Raw genomic sequence first — 17,917 nt, 5'->3', positions numbered from 1 at the left:
TGTCTTGCTCTTGGGTGTTCTCCCAATCTCCTGTGACCCTCCAATCAGGTGATCCTCCCTCGCTTGTTCAGCCCCAGGGTCGGGATCCAAAAGCAATGGCCCTTCTCTGGCCACCTGAATAGAGGATAAGAGGGAATAAGTGGGAGAACACTGTCAGGTTTCTCACAGATATCAAATTTGTATTTCAAATATTCACATCTCAGGAAGTGATTAGGGAAGGATTTTAGATAGTTCATGGTGCAGTATCCTTCTGGTGCATATGGGATGAAGTCTCTGCTGTGTGATCTAATGGCGATATCTACAATGTTTTGTTCTCCGGCTACACTCCTAATGATATTTTTCCCCTAGTTTTGTAAATGAAATAAGTAAGAACCTGATGGTGGATAGCCTTATCCTTACACCATTCATATCCCTCTAAGTATCATATCATTTATGTGGGAGCGGTGTGAGGAACCTGAGGGCCTCCTCCCATCTACACCCCTTGGATATTCCTCTCAGGTGCCAGGGAAAGGCTGTCGCTTTTTGATTCCAACCCGGGGGTGGATATGCGAGGGAGGATCAACGGGTGGAGGGACCTTGGGGAGTGGGGAGAGGATGTCTTTAGGTGAGGCATGGTATCCCCCTTTCCCTTGTCAGAATGCACCTTACCCACCCACCTGCCTTTGTAGGTTATTGTCAGTCTTCCCCACTTTCACACACACAGACTGTCGCACATTCATATGCTTTTAAGACTGGGATGAGGAGGAGGCAACTGAGAGTTATGCACACTTCCATTTGTGCACACCACTTTGGTACGGGGACGAGGAAGAAGACTATGAAGCACAACTACAATGGCCAGGCATGTCCCACTAATGAAATTAACTGTGGTCGGGCAAAGGACTTGCATCTGCAGACAACAGGTGCATAAAAGGAGAAACAGGTGCAGAGTCAGAGAAAACCCAGCCTGGGGAGAAGGATGCAGCAATGACATGGAGCAGGCTGGAGAGGGGCAGGCGAAAAGGACACCATATGTTGCATAGGAATGAGGAAGACACCGGGACCAGAACAGGCCGCAAGAGGGTTGAGAGCCCTGCAGTCCACTGGGCCGCGTGTCCACAGCCGGAGTTGTGGGGCATAGAAGACTCCAATGTGCCGCCGACCGCAGCAGCAAGGTTCGAGAGATGCAAGCACATCTCGTCAGAGCTCCTGACAAGCACACAGAGAGCGAGAGAAAGCCAGAAAAGAGAACAAAGACATCCGGAGGAGCTGCCTGACACTGGTGAATGAGAGAAAGTGACCACTCAGACCGAGGCGCCCCAGGTGCTGAAATTGGGCAGATGCAAATGCTGATCGAACAGAGAATGATACTGTCTAGATTTGGACACTATAAAGAAACATGTTGAATACTGAACAAGCTACAAAGTACTTTTTGAATTATTAAATACTGAATACCGATCTAAGGAAAAGAGATGCAAAGTAAATGAAAATACTGTTCGAGTGAAACGAAAGTAATGTGCATTGACGAGCACAGTGAAAACTAGCAATGAGCTTTGATGGACAATGTGAAAGTATGAATAAAGTGAAAGCCAATAATGAATACTTATGAACTAAGTGGGAGGCAAATAATAAGCACTATTGGACAATGTGAAAGCAAGGTGGTGAAAAGGAATAAGCACCACAAAGTGATTTGTGTGAAAGTCACGCTATGGCATGGTCAAGAGACTGCCAAGGAGAAACAGAATTGAATGTGGACTAATAACAGGTTTGGAGGGAGAACATGTGTTGGCAAGGAGGTCGAATGAGAACATATGAAGATAACAAAGTGCCAAGGGTTATCGGTTGTGTGGCCTGTGATGGGTGGACCGTGTCGTCCGACAACTGCACCTAGACAGAGTAACCCCTACTTGGAAAGAACAAAGTGCTGAAGTGATTGAAGAAAAGAGCAATCTACATGAACTGTTGAAAAGCCTGAAAGGTTACAAAGTTGATTTGGAAACATTATTGAAAGCGGAGATATTTGAACTAACGGTGGTTTTGAAGCTGGAAGAGCTGCTTTCTTGGGGAAAGGAACCACAAGACTTTCTGAATGGTGTTAACCTTGCGGAAGGGAACCCCAAGGCCTTTTGGAACTGTGTTGAACTTCGGGAAGGGAACCCTGAGGCCCTTTGGAGTTGTGTTGAACTTGGGGAAGGGAACTCAAAGGCCTTTTTGTGAAACTGTTTGAACTTGGGGAAGGGGAAGCTGAAAAGCAAGACAAGAGCTGGAAAAATCTGAGAAGGAACAAGTTCCTTACCTGTAACTGTTGTTCTCCAGCATGGGTCTGGCATGGATTCACATGCTCATGAATATTCCCCGTCGTCAGGCCGGGAATCCTCGGTAAAGAAAAAATCAGTATCAGTTTTGTTTCTGATCGGTCTTTCTCAGTAGTAACCAATCACTTGTCTCTGGGTCATACTGCCCCCAGCCAATGACTGCCCTCTCCCTAAGCCCCGCCTCTGGCAGCCATCCTCAGATTTGGTAGCAGGTAAAGTGGCAGTATGACCAAGTGAAGACCCGCAGAGGGGTAGGAGGGAGGGTTCGCATGTGAATCCATGCCAGACCCATGCTGGAGAACAACAGTTACAGGTAAGTAACTTGTTCCTTCTCCAGCATGGGGTCTGGCATGGATTCACATGCTCATGAATATAAGAATACATAGCAGTACACACATGCACAACCACGGGAGGTGGCAAAGGCTCAACATTAAGCATTACATCAAAACTCAACATTAAGCATTTCTGACCTCCTCACCAGGCTCACCTTAAGCGAACAGGTTGCGCAGCACTGCTTGGCCGACCCTGGACTCCTCCCTGGAATCTTGGTTGACGCAGTAGAATCTCGTGAAGGTGTGCGTCGACCCCCACGTAGCAGCCCTGCAGATGTCCAGCAGGGGCACACCAGACAATAACACCATGGTAGCAGCGATAGCTCTGGTCGAATGGGCTCTCAGACGGCCGGGCAACGGTCGGTTTGCCAACCGATGACAGTGCATGATGCAGCCGGAGAGCCATCTGGAAATGGAAGCCTTCGAGAGAGCCTTCCCTTGGTTCACAGGTCCAAAGTACACAAACAGCTGTGATGTCCTCTGAAAACCCTTTGTTCGGTCCACGTAGAACTTCAGCGCTCTAGCTACATCCAGCCAGTGCAAAGTCCTCTCGGCCGGTGACGAAGGCGACGGGAAAAAGACTGGTATCACCAAGGGCTCGTTGTGATGAAAGTCCGACGGCACCTTAGGCATGAAGGAGGGGTGCGTCCCTTAGCACTATCCTCGTATCGTGAAAGGTCAGGTTTGGAGGCTTGCAGGATAGCGCCTGGATCCCTCCCACGCGTTGTGTGGAGGTGATGGCCACCAGGAACGCTGTTTTCCACGACAGAAACATCAACGGGGCCGAATGCAATGGCTCGAATGGCGGACCCATGAGACTGGTCAGCACCACGTTGAGCTCCCACGCCGGGGCTGGTGCCTTCACCGGTGGGAATGATCGAAAAAGTCCTTTCATAAATTCCTTAACCAGGCGATGAGACCACAGGGATAACGCCCTGTAGTCCTGGTGTACCGGGAAATCGCTGCCAGGTGTATCTTGATTGAAGGGTGAGATAGTCCAGCTTTGGCTAGCGACAGTAGGTACGGCAACACTTGAGGGGCCGTAATCCGCAGAGGGTTAATCATCTGTGCCCGGCACCAGATAGAGAACCTCTTCCACTTATGTCCATAGCACTTGAGAGCTGAGGATGCCCTGGCCTTCGCAAGAACCTCTCTGCAGTCGGCCGGGATATCGTACCCTCCAAACTCTAGTGCTGCAGGAGCCAGGCCTGCAAGTTCAGCGACTCTGGTCCGTGATGAAGAATGGCACCTCCTTCTCTGGAGAGAAGATCTGCGTCTGTCGACAGCTTGACTGGTGGGGACGCTGACAAGTCCAGAAGGTCCGGGAACCAGATCTGTCTCGGCCTCGCCGGTGCGACGAGGATCATTCTGCACCTGGCCGTCTTGAGCTGGTTGATGAGTCGGAGCAGCAACGGCAACGAAGGGAACGCATATAGGAACAGGCCGTCCCAGGGGAACGAGAAAGCATCACCCATGCTCCTCGGTTGAGGAAACCTGCTGGCGAAATTCTGGCACTTGGAGTCTGTCGCCGTCGCGAACAGGTCGATCTGGGGTTTGCTCCATCGCTGAAAGAGACGGTCCACTTGGTCCTGGCGTAGTTCCCACTCGTGGCACGAGCGCAGCTCTCTGCTGAGTGAGTTGGCGATGGTGTTTTTTATCCCTGCCTGATGAAACGGCACCAGAAACATCCCTTGAGCAACGGCCCAATGCCACAGATTCTGGGCTTCCTTGGATAGGACTGGAGACCTGGTTCCGCCCTGCTTCCGGATGTAAAACATTGTGGTGGTGTTGTAGGTGAAGATCCTCACTACCTTGCCCTTGAGGTTCGGGAGAAAGGACCTGAGGGCCCATAACACTGCCCGGAGCTCCAGGATGTTGATGTGGAGCGGCTTCTCCTCCGGGAGCCAAAGGCCTCTCGCGTGGAGATCTCCGGTGTGCGCTCCCCACCCCTCCAGGGAGGCATCCGTCGTCATCATCACCTGGTGGGCGGGGGTCTGAAAATCTGTTCCTGCCGCCAGATGAGCACAGGTGCCCCACCACCGGATCGATCGATGGAAGGTCTCTTTGAAAGGGATCCTGTCTTCGAAGCTGCCCGTTGCTTGTATCCAGCGGGCGTCGAGGAACTCCTGTAGAGGGCGCATCCGAAGCCTGCACAGGCGCACAAGATATATGCAAGAGGACATCATCCCGAGGAGGGACTTGACGTCCGTGGCCAGCAGACGCTGCACCTTGCCTAGGATGGCCTTTGTCCTTTCAGACGCGCCACTGTGTTAAGCTTGGCTCCCAGAAACAGTGCGACTTGCGAGGGGACCAGGTGGGACTTGGGGAAGTTGATGGAGAACCCCAGGTCCGTGAGTAACTGGACGGTCTTCGCTGTGTGTTCCACGGCGATCTCCCTTGTCCTTGCGCGCATGAGCCAATTGTCCAAGTAGGGGTAGACGTGGATCCCCTGTAGGCACAGCCGCGCAGCCACTGGAGCAAGGCACTTGGTGAAAACCCTGGGTGCCGATTTCAGTCCGAATGGGAGGGCCTTGAACAGGTAGTGCCGCCCTTGGACCACGAACCTGAGGAACTTTCGGTGTCCTTTTAAAATGGGGATGTGAAAGTATGCATCCTCCAAATCCAACGACGACAGGAAATCGCCCCCCTCCAGCTGTCCCAGTTTATGCTGGAGGGTGACCATCCGGAACTTCTGTGTCTTGATGTACTTGTTCAGTCGTCGCAGGTCCAGGATGGGTCACCATCCTCCTGTCTTCTTTCTCACGAGGAAGTACCTTGAGTATACTCCGGAGCCCCGCAGCCTCTTCGGGACGAGTTCGATGGCACCTTTTTTGAGCATCACCCTTACCTCCAATAGCAGTTGAGGGACGCGATTTTCCTTCCTGACCACGGGTGGAATGCGGGGGCACTTTTTTAGGAATTTGTGGGCGTGCCCCTGGGCCAAGGCATCCAGCACCCAAAGGTCGGTGGAGATGGACTCCCACACGCTGATGAACTTCGCCAGCCGGCCTCCCACCGTGGTGCTTCGGTGCGTGCCCAACACCACGGTCTGTTCATTCTTGCTTGGAGGACGCCTTGCCGCCTTGGCTTCCCTGGCGACGACAGCGGGGTCCACCCGACTTGCCTCGTCCTCTATAGGCTTCCTGCGACGAGGAGCGGGCCGCTTGGCGGTACGTAGAGGAGCCACCGCCGAATCCCTTGGAGGCACCCTGCTTGCCTCCGGTGCTCCGAAAGGACGGCCTTCGTTGCTGGAGAAAGCCTAGGGCCTTAGCTGTCTCCGTGTCCGCCTTGATGGCTTGGAGGGACTCATCCACTGTTCTCCCAAACAGATTGTTCCCATCGAACGGCATGTCCGAAACCTTGGCTTGTACGTCCTGGCGAAAATCCGTCGTCTTGAGCCACCCTCTTCGTCTAAGGCAAACGCTGTTGCCTAGCTGGCGGAAACCGGTGTCAGCAATGTCCGTTTCCACCGTTATGGCGTGGTCCGACGCCACTTCGCCTTCTTGCAAGATCTCCAGGGCCTCGGCCCTCTTGTCGTCCGGTAGGAAGTCCAACAGGGGGGGCGATCTTGTACCATAACTCCCTGTCATAGCGGGCCACGATCGCGAGGGCATTGGCTGCCTTAATCGTTGTTGCCGCCGACGAGATAACTCGTCGTCCCATTGCGTCCAGCTTCTTTCCTTCGCCGTCCGGCGGGGAAGTTGACGTTGAGGCCGATGCCCCCCCCCCCCGCTTTCTTCTTGGCCACCGCTGAGACGACTGAGTCAGGATTCGGTTGTGCCCTAAGGCACAAAGGGGCTGCGTCGGGGACCCGGTACTTCTTCTCGTACCGATCCCTCTTGGCAGGCATCGTAGACGGGTTCTTGAGAGGGTGAGACCCTCGTCCCAGATGTCATCCAGCAGAGGCACGGCAAGGACTGTTTTCCTCTTGGCCTCGTGCCGTTGGTAAAGGAAACCTTCCTTCTTCTCTTCGGGGCAGAGCTGGAAAAGCTCGGATGCCCTGGTGATCATTGCACGGAAAGATCCGATTTCGTTGGGCGGGGAGGCCCGGGCTGGGGCGATGGGAGCTCCGTCCCGTCGTCACCGCCGTTGTCGTCGGTACCCGTCGTGGCCGTGTCCGTTCCCGTGTCATCCCCAGGAACGGGGGCTGCGAGGGCTGAAAAGGCGGGGCTGGATGGATCCGTCTTCTCTTGTTTGGGGGGCTTCCCGCCGGGCCTGGCTCTGGCTCCTCCTTCGAGCCTGGTTCTGGTTCCTCCGTCGGTGGTAAGGGCAATCTCGTCCTTATCTCCGTACATAAGGATTGTATTGCCAACAAAATGGCAGCCGAGTTGTCTTGTGGCTCTGGAAGCGACGGGTGACTAGGACCCTCGCCGGTGCCACCGTTGCTCTTGTCGTCCCCTTTGTCGGGATCCCTCCCGTGGGAACGGGCCTCTTCGACGCCCTTGTCGAGGCCCTCTAAGACGTCTACCAGCTCCTCCCTGGATTTTGTATCCGTGTCCACAATGGCCACCGCCCCCGCCTCGTTTTCCGCCGGGGGTCTTCACGGGGGTCTTTTCGATGGGTCTGAAAGAAGCTTCCCTCCGCGGAGGCAGGGAGACTCTGGGCCCGGAGGTCACCTCCACTGGTGTAGCCTCCACAGGCTGCGCCAGGGCCGCCGCCCCGACTTCCTCGATAGAGGCCTTGGCCGGGTGAATCAAGGCCTTTACCACCTTCTGTGGGCCTGTGGCCTTCACCTTGGGGGAGGGTCACTGCCTCGCTCCCCCTCGGCTGGATCCTTCGAGCTCGACCAGGGCCTCTCCAGAAGCTTTGCCGGGTTCTCAGCCTTCCTCTTCCCTGAGCCAGAGCGTTGGCTCATGGTTGATGGCGCTGGAGAGGATGCGCCCTGCCTGGCAGCCGAGGAGCCCGACCGTTCGGCGCTCCCGGTGCCCGCGGACTCGCAGTGCTTTGCCTTCTGTTGGGCCCCCGTCGCCGGGGCACCCTCACAGGACTTAGAAGACCGCTCGGACTTCTTCTTCTTCTCACCTGACGGGCTCTTTCCTTCCAGCCAGTTGGAGAGACGAAGGTGTCGGTCCTTGATGGTCCGTTCCGACATGTCCCTGCAAAACGCAGTGTCCTTCTCCACGTGCATTTTGTCTTCATGAAGGCAGTAGCGACATTTCGAGTGCTCGTCCTCCTTGAACACATTCTGCAGCTGGGATCCAGGGCAAACCTTGAACAGCTTTCCGGACGTCGAGCTTCCCTTCTCCTGGGGCATGTTCGGGTAGGCCGCAGAAACTCCTTGACTCCTCCAAGAAGCGTAACTCGACTAAATCTTCACCCTTGAGGGGCGTAGAAAAATCCGACATGAATCCCCATTAATCGGATGTAGAGATGGTGGAGCTTGAGCCTCTATTTGACCGAAAAATGAGAAATTCTCTTTGAAAAAAGCGCAAAAACGCAGCAAAAGCTCGAGAGCTAAACACGAGGACTCCCAACACTTGAGCGTGTGGTAAAAATCTGAGGATGGCTGCCAGAAGCGGGGCTTAGGGAGAGGGCAGTCATTGGCTGGGGGCAGTATGACCCAGAGACCAGTGATTGGTTACTTCTGAGAAAGACAGATCAGAAACGAAACTGATACTGATTTTTTCTTTACCGAGGATTCCCGGCCTGACGACGGGGAATATTCATGAGCATGTGAATCCATGCCAGACCCCATGCTGGAGAACTTTATATTGGAACACTGTTTCTTTTGGTTGCTGACATCCCTACACATTATATATCTTTAGTTGTGAGGTCAAGTATAGGTTTTGGGCACAGATTGACTTTTGAATTGAACTTAATGACACAGACTATCTTTAGTTAATTTCGGCAACAAATCCCGCCTTAGCATAGGGTAAGTTAGACCTTACTCCATCCTGACATTTAAGAGAAATAAATAATTTTATAGAAAAGTGAATCTGTTGTCTGTGTCTTACTTCATGATGCCTTCACAAAGGCTATATCTCCCCAGTGTCTTGTGACCTCCATGTATCAGATCCAGTAAAGGATTGTGCTTCGCTTTAATAATTTTGCAAAATGTGTCGATCTTTACTGATAGACTGTGTGGAACAGATTCCAAATTCAACTCGTAGATAGTTAAACAGTAGAGATTACGGCATACTTGCCAGGGTTTTAAGGCAGACACTTTCAGGCTTATTCGATTCTGGGATTCAGTTTCTCCGCTAAATTTCCACACCGTACAGCATCAAAGAAATTATTTTTGACTTTGTAGATTGTGATTAATTCTGTAAGAGGATATCCACTATTGCTGAAGGAAAAATATGTTCCAACCCCAATGTGACTTTTGATTAGGTTGGTGAGATACTCTATGTGTGACGACCATTGAAGCCTATTGTCCAGTACCAATATTTATTCACCATCTGTATTGGGGCACTGTTGATCTTCCAGACATAGCTACAGTCCTCACGTTACTTGTATAGAAAGCCCATGTCCTTGTTTTTTTAATATTAATGACTAACTTGTTCACATGACAGTATTTACAGAGCAGTTTTAACTGAGATTGTAAACCATGCGGTATAAGGTCCAAGAGAACTAGGTCATCCGCATATCCCATCCATTGCATGGGCTTCATGGCTTGGGTGGATGAGTGGTTTCACTGCGGAGTGCTTCTGTAAGGTCTGCTAGATAAAAGGTTGAATAATGTGTATGTGAGGATGCATCCCTAATTAAGTACCTTGTATGTAGGAACGGACTTTGTTAATTCTCCTGCTTGGCTAAATCTAACTCTAACAAATGTTTTAGTGTGTACTGTTACGTTCACAGTTAGCAGGCCAGATGGTGCATTCCAATTATTCAACTTCTTCCAAAGACAATCTCGAATGAGCGTGTCGAAAGCAGAATTGAAATCTACATAGCAGACATACAGTGATTGTTATCAGCTGGACCAAGCTCTTTGTATCATAATTACAAAGCAGGGGGTGCAGGCTTCACTTTCCTTGCTCCCAAACACTGCAATTCCCGCCCCACAACCCTTCGAAATGAGACCTCTCACCTAGCGTTCCGCAAATCTCTCAAAACTGAGCTCGTCAATTAGCTCACCACTGTATTTACTGCCCACTCAATCCTCCATCCCGGGGAAGGTCTCCTGCCATCTGACAGGGGCATTCTGTTTCTTAACTGAACCTTTGAGCCTGGAACTATGCCGTTTCTGTATCAATGTAACATTCACCTGTCTGACGAAGGTGTCGGTCCTTGATGGTCCGTCCTAATACCTGTCTGGTATTAGGTTCAATGTAACCAAGAACCACAGACAGGCGCTCAGGTCTAATTTTCCTTGTAACTAAGTAAGGACCACTGTAACAGCGCCACGATGCCCCAGGGCTGCTTTGTACGCTTTATAAATGTAAAAAATAAAAATAAAATAAATAAATGCAAGTGTGAGAATGTTAGTCATGGTAGAGTGCCATCTTCTAAATCCTGTTTGGTCTATGGGTAAAATGTTGTTGGTCTGTATTGTGGCGAGTCAGAAGAAGAACACAGCCTCAGACTTTTTGATCTCACTCCTGCTTATTAACTGAAAGGTGACAACTCCTATCTTTCCCTATACTAAGGGTGTTCACTACCTATCAAGCTAATTAAGGTGCTCGACAGTGAGAGTCCAAATCAAGATCAGTCCACTGATACTTACCCTATCACTAATAGAACAACCAACTTAACCTATCACTAATACAACAACCAAAAGGTACAGGAGAATGATGACTCCTCCTGTGAGCCGATTTCCACCAAGCTCAGTTCAATAAAGTATCCGAAGGTAGTTCTTGTTAACTACTTTTATCAAATCCTACAGTTCCGTTAGGATCCAGGAATGAGACACAGACACAGAGAGCTCATAGTTTTGGCTATAACCTTTTATTCAAAATAAAGGGGGCGGGGGGTTGGAAAATGTCTCACCGTCCCAATTCTAGGAGGTGTTTCCATACCTCAACCAAAACGACGGGTCTGTCTATAGTCAAGATGTCCAAAGCAAAAATGTCCTGTGTCCGAAATACTATTCTGTCCCTCATACTCTAAAAGTAACATTAAGGTGAAAAGAGTAATAATGTCTTTGGCCTTGAAAGTGCACAAATGTTCAAGTTCAAAAGGAAGGCTTAGCTCCAATACAAAAGTTCCCAATGGATAAAACTCACAGCTCCAGGGGGTTGCTCCCTTCCCCAGGTTTTCTCTTCAAGATATTTTAAACTCCTAAGGGAATGCATCTTCCTTAGAATTCTCTGATCAACAAAAACAACTTGGCTGGTAGACACAATTTCATAGGATACCTGGTGTCTTCTCCACTTTAATGTAACCTTTTCTCACAGTCTTGACTCTGCCTGGGGTCTTCTCCTACCAGGACTTCCTCATCTAATTCGCTTTACCCACTTGTAAATTTGCCTTTGTTTGGTATACTCTCCTGCCAGGGCTTTCTCATGTAATTCACTTTATGCACTTGCAAACCTGACTTTGCCTTGTATACTGTCGGGCCAGGACTTTCTCGCATGTTTTACTTGACACACTTGCAAATTTGATATTTCTTCCATTCATTCAGTTATTTCCACTTGTTAAACATTAGGTCTCAAATTCCCTTTTATGCGCTTCCTTTATCTTGATTTGCGCTTGATAAGGTTGACGAAGCATCCTTTTTCCCAGCTTCCCACCTGAGGAATCACTGGCTTTCTGCGGCGTCCTTGAGTTCTCCTCCTGTGAACGTGAAGTGTATCTTTGGCGTCCCAACCCCACTTCCCGGGTTCACTGACTTTGCTGGTCTGCTTCCGCATCTTTGCAGCTTCTGCCTGCCTGCTGTGTGCTTCTCTGTGTCGGGGTGGTGTGGATACTGCTCTCTGGTTCCCGTGAACGCCAGGAAGTTTTCCTTTCGTTTCCTCTTCGGGCTTCTGTGCGTTGGACCAGCTCCTGCATCCTTCTTTCTCTGGCCTGCCCCTTGAGCCGGTTGGCTCCACGGTCTTCCTTGTAGCACAGTAGTCTGTAGGTCAGCAATGAGAGGACAAGGCTTTGTCGGGAATATCTCCCACTTGACAGCTGGTTAGGGTTTTTAAATATCGCGGCAGCCGTTATGCGCTCACAACCACTAGAGTGCATCTTGTGCTTCTCGTCTTTATTGATCCTCGTTACTCCATTCAGCTTTCTCCTCTGAGTACTTTCACATGCATGGAAACGGTAGTCAGATCTTGGTCACCTATGTATAGAACATTGGAAGGTATTCTCAGTAGCTATCATGGGTGGTTGAAGGGATCCGTGACAATATGCCATCAAAGGCATGGGGAATGGAAGGGGTATGCCTAAATGGAAAAGGGGGATACCATGTCTCATCCAATGATGTATCACACCTCTGTGGGTCACCTCCCCCTATGTGGCCCTCCCTCATATAGCTGCCCTTAGGGTCAGGATCAGGTAGCGGCTGCCATCCCCTGGCACATAAGAACTGGTTACCCCGGGAAAGAAGTGATGACATCATCAGATTCATCACAGTTCTGATACTGGGCTTTTCAAGGTCTCAAACCACTCTTTCAGTTGATTACTTTTTCTGTTCAAGTTAACTTGACCCCTCTCCTTTCATGGGACAACTTTGTTCCTTTATCCTAATTCAACTTTAAGATGTTCCTTTTATTTAATGTACACTCTTTAACTTGACTGGTACAATGTGAGGGTTCCAATATTGGTTCTCACTTTTTTCCGGTATGCTTGACGCTTTATCCTGACTGGGATGAGTATGAGCATTCCATTAATGATTCTCACTCTTCTCATATACTCTTGATACTTTGTTCTGACTGGGACGAGTATGAGTGTTCCAATAATGATCTTCATCCCCCTCCTGGGTCTCCTGCTTTGCCAGTTTTGTCCAGGGATAACATCACCAGGGCTTATATCAGCTGGGACCTTCACTTGTCAGGTTGGCCGCTCCTTTCTTCAGCAGCGTTAAAAACTGTCTCTCCGCTCCTTCCCTGTTCGGCTCATTCCACGATTCCTCAATGGGAGTGGTATCAGTGTTGTTAACGGACCTCCAGGTCCACCGCTACCTGCCTGCAGTCCCACCACCACTTGTTTCCTGTTCAGGCTCAAGACACCTGGTATTCCCCTCGGTCTGTTGCGTCTTTTTGCTTTCCTCACGCCGTGCCTTGGGAGCTGCACTTCACTCCTATCCCTCCTATCCAGCTACGAACACCACGCATTCAGGTTTCTGTGGTGCGTCCCCTCATAGGATGGATGCCACCAGTCTTTGCACTTTGCCCTCCAGTTCCCTCGCTGTTTCACCTTCCCCACCTGGCAGGCCCTAAATCCATAGGTTATTGCGCCTCTCTGTCCTCCATCCCATTCATCCTTAGCTCTCGTCTCTTTCCTCCAGGTTCTGCATTCCTGTGTCCATCTGCACCTCTAGAACAGCGGCCGAGAACTGGCTATGCTCAGCCTTTTCCACCCTGTTCTCGATGGAATCCATCCGGCCCCGGAGCTCTCACAGAGAAGAGCGAACGTCTGACCTGATAGCTTTAATCTCCTGCAGAATCACTCTTATGTCCGCTTTCGTGAGTGCCTTGTCTCCTTCATGTTCAGGAGGGGAGAGCTGCTTCTCAGTCCCTGCCATTTTAGGAGCTGGAGGCAGACCAGCCTACATACCCCCGGCTCCAAGGGGGATCAATCTCTGCGCTACTTGCTTCCTCAGCTGGTCCTAGTCCTGGGTGGAGGCCTCAAGTGGTGCACAGTCCTGCCCTCTATTATCCACAGGCCGGCTCTCTTAACAGTCACATGGTCTCACTCCACAGCCCCAACGCAGCGCAGCTCCGGGCCATGTGGCGGGCCTCACTCCCTTCTCACCCAGGGAACCAGCCCACACGTCTCTGCTCTGGGGCCTCAGGTGTCTCCTCAAGCCTCTCTCATCCCACTTCTCTGTGTGGTCCTTCTCACCTTTGGTCCCTCCACCCCCGCGAGAGATCTGGGCCTCTCCTGCTCCTCCTGCAGGCTGCAGCTTTTTCAGTCGTGGCTTTCAGTATGGGATGTGTCAGGACAGGCTCCCAGCAAATCGGGCTCCCTGCCGCCACCTGCTCCTCTTCCGCTGCTCGCCATACACAAGGCAGCGTCTTGCCCACAGTTCTGCCTGTGGCCTGCCATATCAGAGTCCCGGGCCCGGTCTGCACACTGAGGCGGTCGGGGGCACCCCTTCCACGGGGAGCTCAGCAAGCCTCCCAGACACGGGGCACCCGAGCCCACCTCCGCGGGGGTTCCCTCTGTTGAGCCGCTCTGGGTCACACCGAAAGCCACCTCGCTGCACCATCCTCACAGCTCACTGTCCCGAGGTGGCACAGGTCACTGGGAGCCGGAGGACCATCAGCACACTAGTGGATGCGGTGCCCCCACGGCTCAATAATCTCTCCAAAGTTGCTGGGGCAGTTGGGGGGGGGGCCTGGTCAGCCTTAGTTTCGCTCTGTTCGCATCATGGGTCTGCAAGCGCGACAATCTCTTGCCCGGGGTGGCCGGAGCATGGCATTCAGGTCACCATCTTATCCACGCCCCCCTGCTGGTTTCCAAGTCTGTTTTGGAGGCAATCTGTGACAGCCCAAGGACATTTGTTTGGTCAGTGACCCATATAGGAGATCTGGAAAAAATACTGTACCTTTGGAAAAGCTATACTGACCCTTTAAGCTTCAATTTGTGCCATTTGCATTAATTTGCCTAGAAGAATACTAAATGCCTACATTTGTTTACATTAACTATATACTTTGCCATGAGGACTTTGATGAACCCATGCCCACTTTGTGCCAGCCCTTTGAGGACTTTGATGGAATACAGTATTGCCTACAGCCAATATCAGTGTTCAGGCGAGGATTCCACATCCAGTGTTACCTGATGAGGATGTTTAGTTCTTCACTTTTCTGCTGCATGTCGGCCTTCTCCTGGCTTAGCTGAGCCTGCAGCTTTTGATGTATGTCATGGAGGGTGTCATTCTTGCTTTCATCCTGCAAAGACTAAGAACACATTTCTGCACATTAGGGCACATGCCTACAATAGTTAGAGCATTATCAATGGGAAGCACTTTGAGTAGCCACACAGGAAATAGGGAAGTCTGACTGGAACCCCCATGTAACCACTGAGAAATCATTTGCATGTAGTCTGCATCGAATTCAACTATCATAACCGTGAATTGCCCTTGGGGAGGGATGGGCTAGCTGCGCAGGAATCCCCTAGATATTCAGTTTTCTCGCTGACTGAAGAATACATTGAATCCCATGGACACAGCAGCGCACTCTCAGATCTGTGTGTGCGTCCCCCAATACTGAAACAACCAGGGTTGCAGCCATGTAAAATTGTGGTGGAACTCTGAGCAGGGTGTGGATACTAGTACTGAATAAGCAACAAAGGTGATGTTATTGAGGACTGAGGTGTATTAACAATGGTGCACATGTGCCCTATTACTGGAATTTAGGTGGTACTCAAGCGCAGAATTGGGATGCAGTGGAAAGGCTTTGTATGACTATCAGTAGTGGAATATAAGGAGGGGCTGCAAGGTGAGAATGAGGAATAGGGGGAGAGCTGTGTCGAGTGTTTGTTATTGGAACAGTGACGAGAATCGCCGGGCAGGCCGGTGGTGCATTACCATAGTTGTGTGAGGGATCGCAAAGGGTGATATATGGGAGAATTGCAGACTACTCACATAGCTGACTAGGGATATAGTACTGAGAGAGTAAGGGGTGATTGAATTCAGGAGTGTATGGAGGGGCAGTAAGCTTGAAGATGCCCAATCACTAGGTAAAGCCCATCTAATTGACCATTACAGGAAGCCTACCTGATCCTCACTCCTTATGACTCTGGTCAACCCTCAATAGCCTCCCACCACCAGCACACTCCCATGCCTGACCTTCATTATAGAGTAGATTTGCTTTTCCAGTTGCCGTATCTGAAGGACATGCTGCCGCACTGCCTCTTGCAGATGCAAGATGCTGCTTCGTTGCTCCTCAGGATTACTGGAAATCTCAAGCTGAAAGCGCACACGCTGCTTCTTCTCGCTGTGTTCCTGTAAGTCAGAGGTCAGAACGCTTGAGTGACCCGGCCCTAACCAATCACCTCCAACCCTCAGTTCCTTCCTCTAGCAAATATTTTCCCCCAAACAGTTAACATTTACTCCAAGTAATATGCCCCCGAAGCCAGGGAGAAACCACTACAAAAATGTAGAGATTCTTCTTTAGTCATTGCCCTAAAAAATGATATGACCCTATGACAGTTAGCCTCTCTCAGTCAGTGCCTCTGCCTGACCTAGAAGTACACCCCCTTCTGTTTGAGTCAAATCAAGCGAACTTGGGTGCTCTGGGCAAGAGCAACACACCCAAATATTCCCAAACCATAACATGAATATGATTTTATGCTGACAGATTAGGAAAATAATATTAATCACTTAAATGATAGTATATTGTTTAAATGAAAATAATTTTACTAAATGAGCAAAAACTCCCTTACTTGTTTTTTTGACAATTCTGAAATTGGATATTTTAATAATCAAAGACATGGGAATCCGAGGGAAAGAGTAGTTAGAGGAGGTGCAGGGAACAAACCCCATAAATGCTAAAGGAGGGGTTGCCAGAAAAAACCTGCTAAATTGAATTTTGAAAATCTATCGAACCCTGATTCGAAGCAATAACACCAATCCGTTGAAATACCAATTGAGCCTATAAGCAATAAGATGCACACAAGAAACCACTTAATCTTTTGTAATCATTTCCTTATGAATATGGATTCAGTCTGCAAATTCATAGTCTAGGGTAACCGGTTCTGCAGCGTTCTGAGCACCCATCCTATTCTGAAGTCTTGATGTCAGTGTAAATGACATTCTCTCTAGGTACATGTATCCCTTCTCACCTTACATCAGTCCCGACCTGTGTCCCCGATGCCAGAGACAAGAGAACTGAAAGAAATGTGTATATGTGATTCTGAGAAATAGGACTTTACCTGTGATGTGGGAGGTGTGACGATCTTTTAGATAGCGCCACTTCTCCAGAGACGGGAGCCCCTTTCCACGAGGCTAGGGAAGTGAGGCCGCTAACCAATAGTCCCCGTAGGGGTGATAACATGAGGGAGGACCTCATGGAGAGAAACTCCCCTCGTGGGGATGAGGACTTGAGTGGGAGACACAGCGCCTTTAAATCCCAACCACACAAGCTGATGTTAATGCCCGAATCTTCTACACATAAGTTCATGACCAAAACTATTTATTATTACAAAATATCAAACCACCCTCATGTAATAGGTACAGGGACGAAGAAGAGTTTGAGAATGCTACAATCGAACATGAGGAATGCTCAACCAGCTGCTGTCAAACGAACTGACGTTATACTGTGGCTGTCCCTGCTATTAAACTGAACAGCAAAAAAGGACTTAGTTCTCTGTCGTCTAGTGACCCGTCCAGCAATGGCCGTGCAGTTCTGGCATGCTGAGAGCTGTTGTACATCCAGAAGGAGAAACCAGCGAGTGAGGTGGCCGCACCCGAGCATGTGAGGTCGAGCTTGGGCTTTGAGAGACTGCAGTAAGGCAAGTTTCCAAAATGAATGAGACGAACAGCAGGGCGCACGACAAGCGTCTTGCGAGTCGGTTGGGAACCAGCAGAGTAAATATGGAGAGACGGAAAGGTGGTGGCGCGACCTGTAGTGGGTGGACCATCCGGTCCGACCACAGTGCTAAAACCGCCTACAGTAGAGTCACGTAGGCGAGTGTGTGGAGTGCAAAAGACTGTGGTGGTGGCATGACCTGTCATGGGTGGACTACGTGGTCCAACAGTGCCAAGATTGGCAACAGTAATTGGCCACGGAGAGAAGCAGGCCACAGAAGTAGTGTGAAAGAAGAAGTTGAAGCAGAGAGAGTGGGCCTGTGACCCATGGCAAAGCCGGCAAAGTGTTCCCTGGGAAAAGGTAACAGGAACAATTACAGGTCCGGGGGGTGGGGGTGGGGAGGCGGGAAGACTCGTGACTGTAAATCATGAAGAAGCAGATTAAGTAGTGAATCACTTTGTAGCACAATTCCCTGGGCAGTTCCACAAGAATGTGGTGCTGGAGAGTCGAGAGGCACTCTGGGAGGATCTTCGTCGTCCCAATAGGGGCAGGATAAAGAGTATAAAGAAAGCAAAACGAAAGAGTATAAAGAAAGCAAAACGTGTTGAGACTTCCTTGAAGGAATTACACGCATTGGAACATTGGGGAACCATCTAGGAGAAGGAACTGTTTGTTACGAAAAGCTTGGTACATTAATGGAACTTTTACTTTGAGAAGACTTGGTGACTTTGAG

General features: G+C 50.2%; 1 protein-coding gene across 2 annotated transcripts in view; it reads right to left on the bottom strand.

The window, feature by feature from the left end:
* BLTP2 (bridge-like lipid transfer protein family member 2) overlaps nt 1-17,917 on the bottom strand; it is a 1,026,973-nt gene that overhangs the window by 198,153 nt on the left and 810,903 nt on the right. For both annotated transcript variants that reach the window (XM_069615333.1, XM_069615334.1), the window contains 2 exons: nt 15,504-15,659; nt 14,492-14,613 (listed from right to left, as the gene is read on the bottom strand). In XM_069615333.1, the coding sequence (XP_069471434.1) occupies nt 14,492-14,613; nt 15,504-15,659 (278 nt within the window). The remainder of the gene's footprint in view (nt 1-14,491; nt 14,614-15,503; nt 15,660-17,917) is intronic.

The sequence above is a fragment of the Ambystoma mexicanum genome, chromosome 9 (genome assembly GCF_040938575.1).
Source record: "Ambystoma mexicanum isolate Mex_15411 chromosome 9, UKY_AmexF1_1, whole genome shotgun sequence".
NCBI classification, from domain to species: domain Eukaryota; kingdom Metazoa; phylum Chordata; class Amphibia; order Caudata; family Ambystomatidae; genus Ambystoma; species Ambystoma mexicanum.
This window is presented reverse-complemented; position numbering and strand designations above follow the sequence as displayed.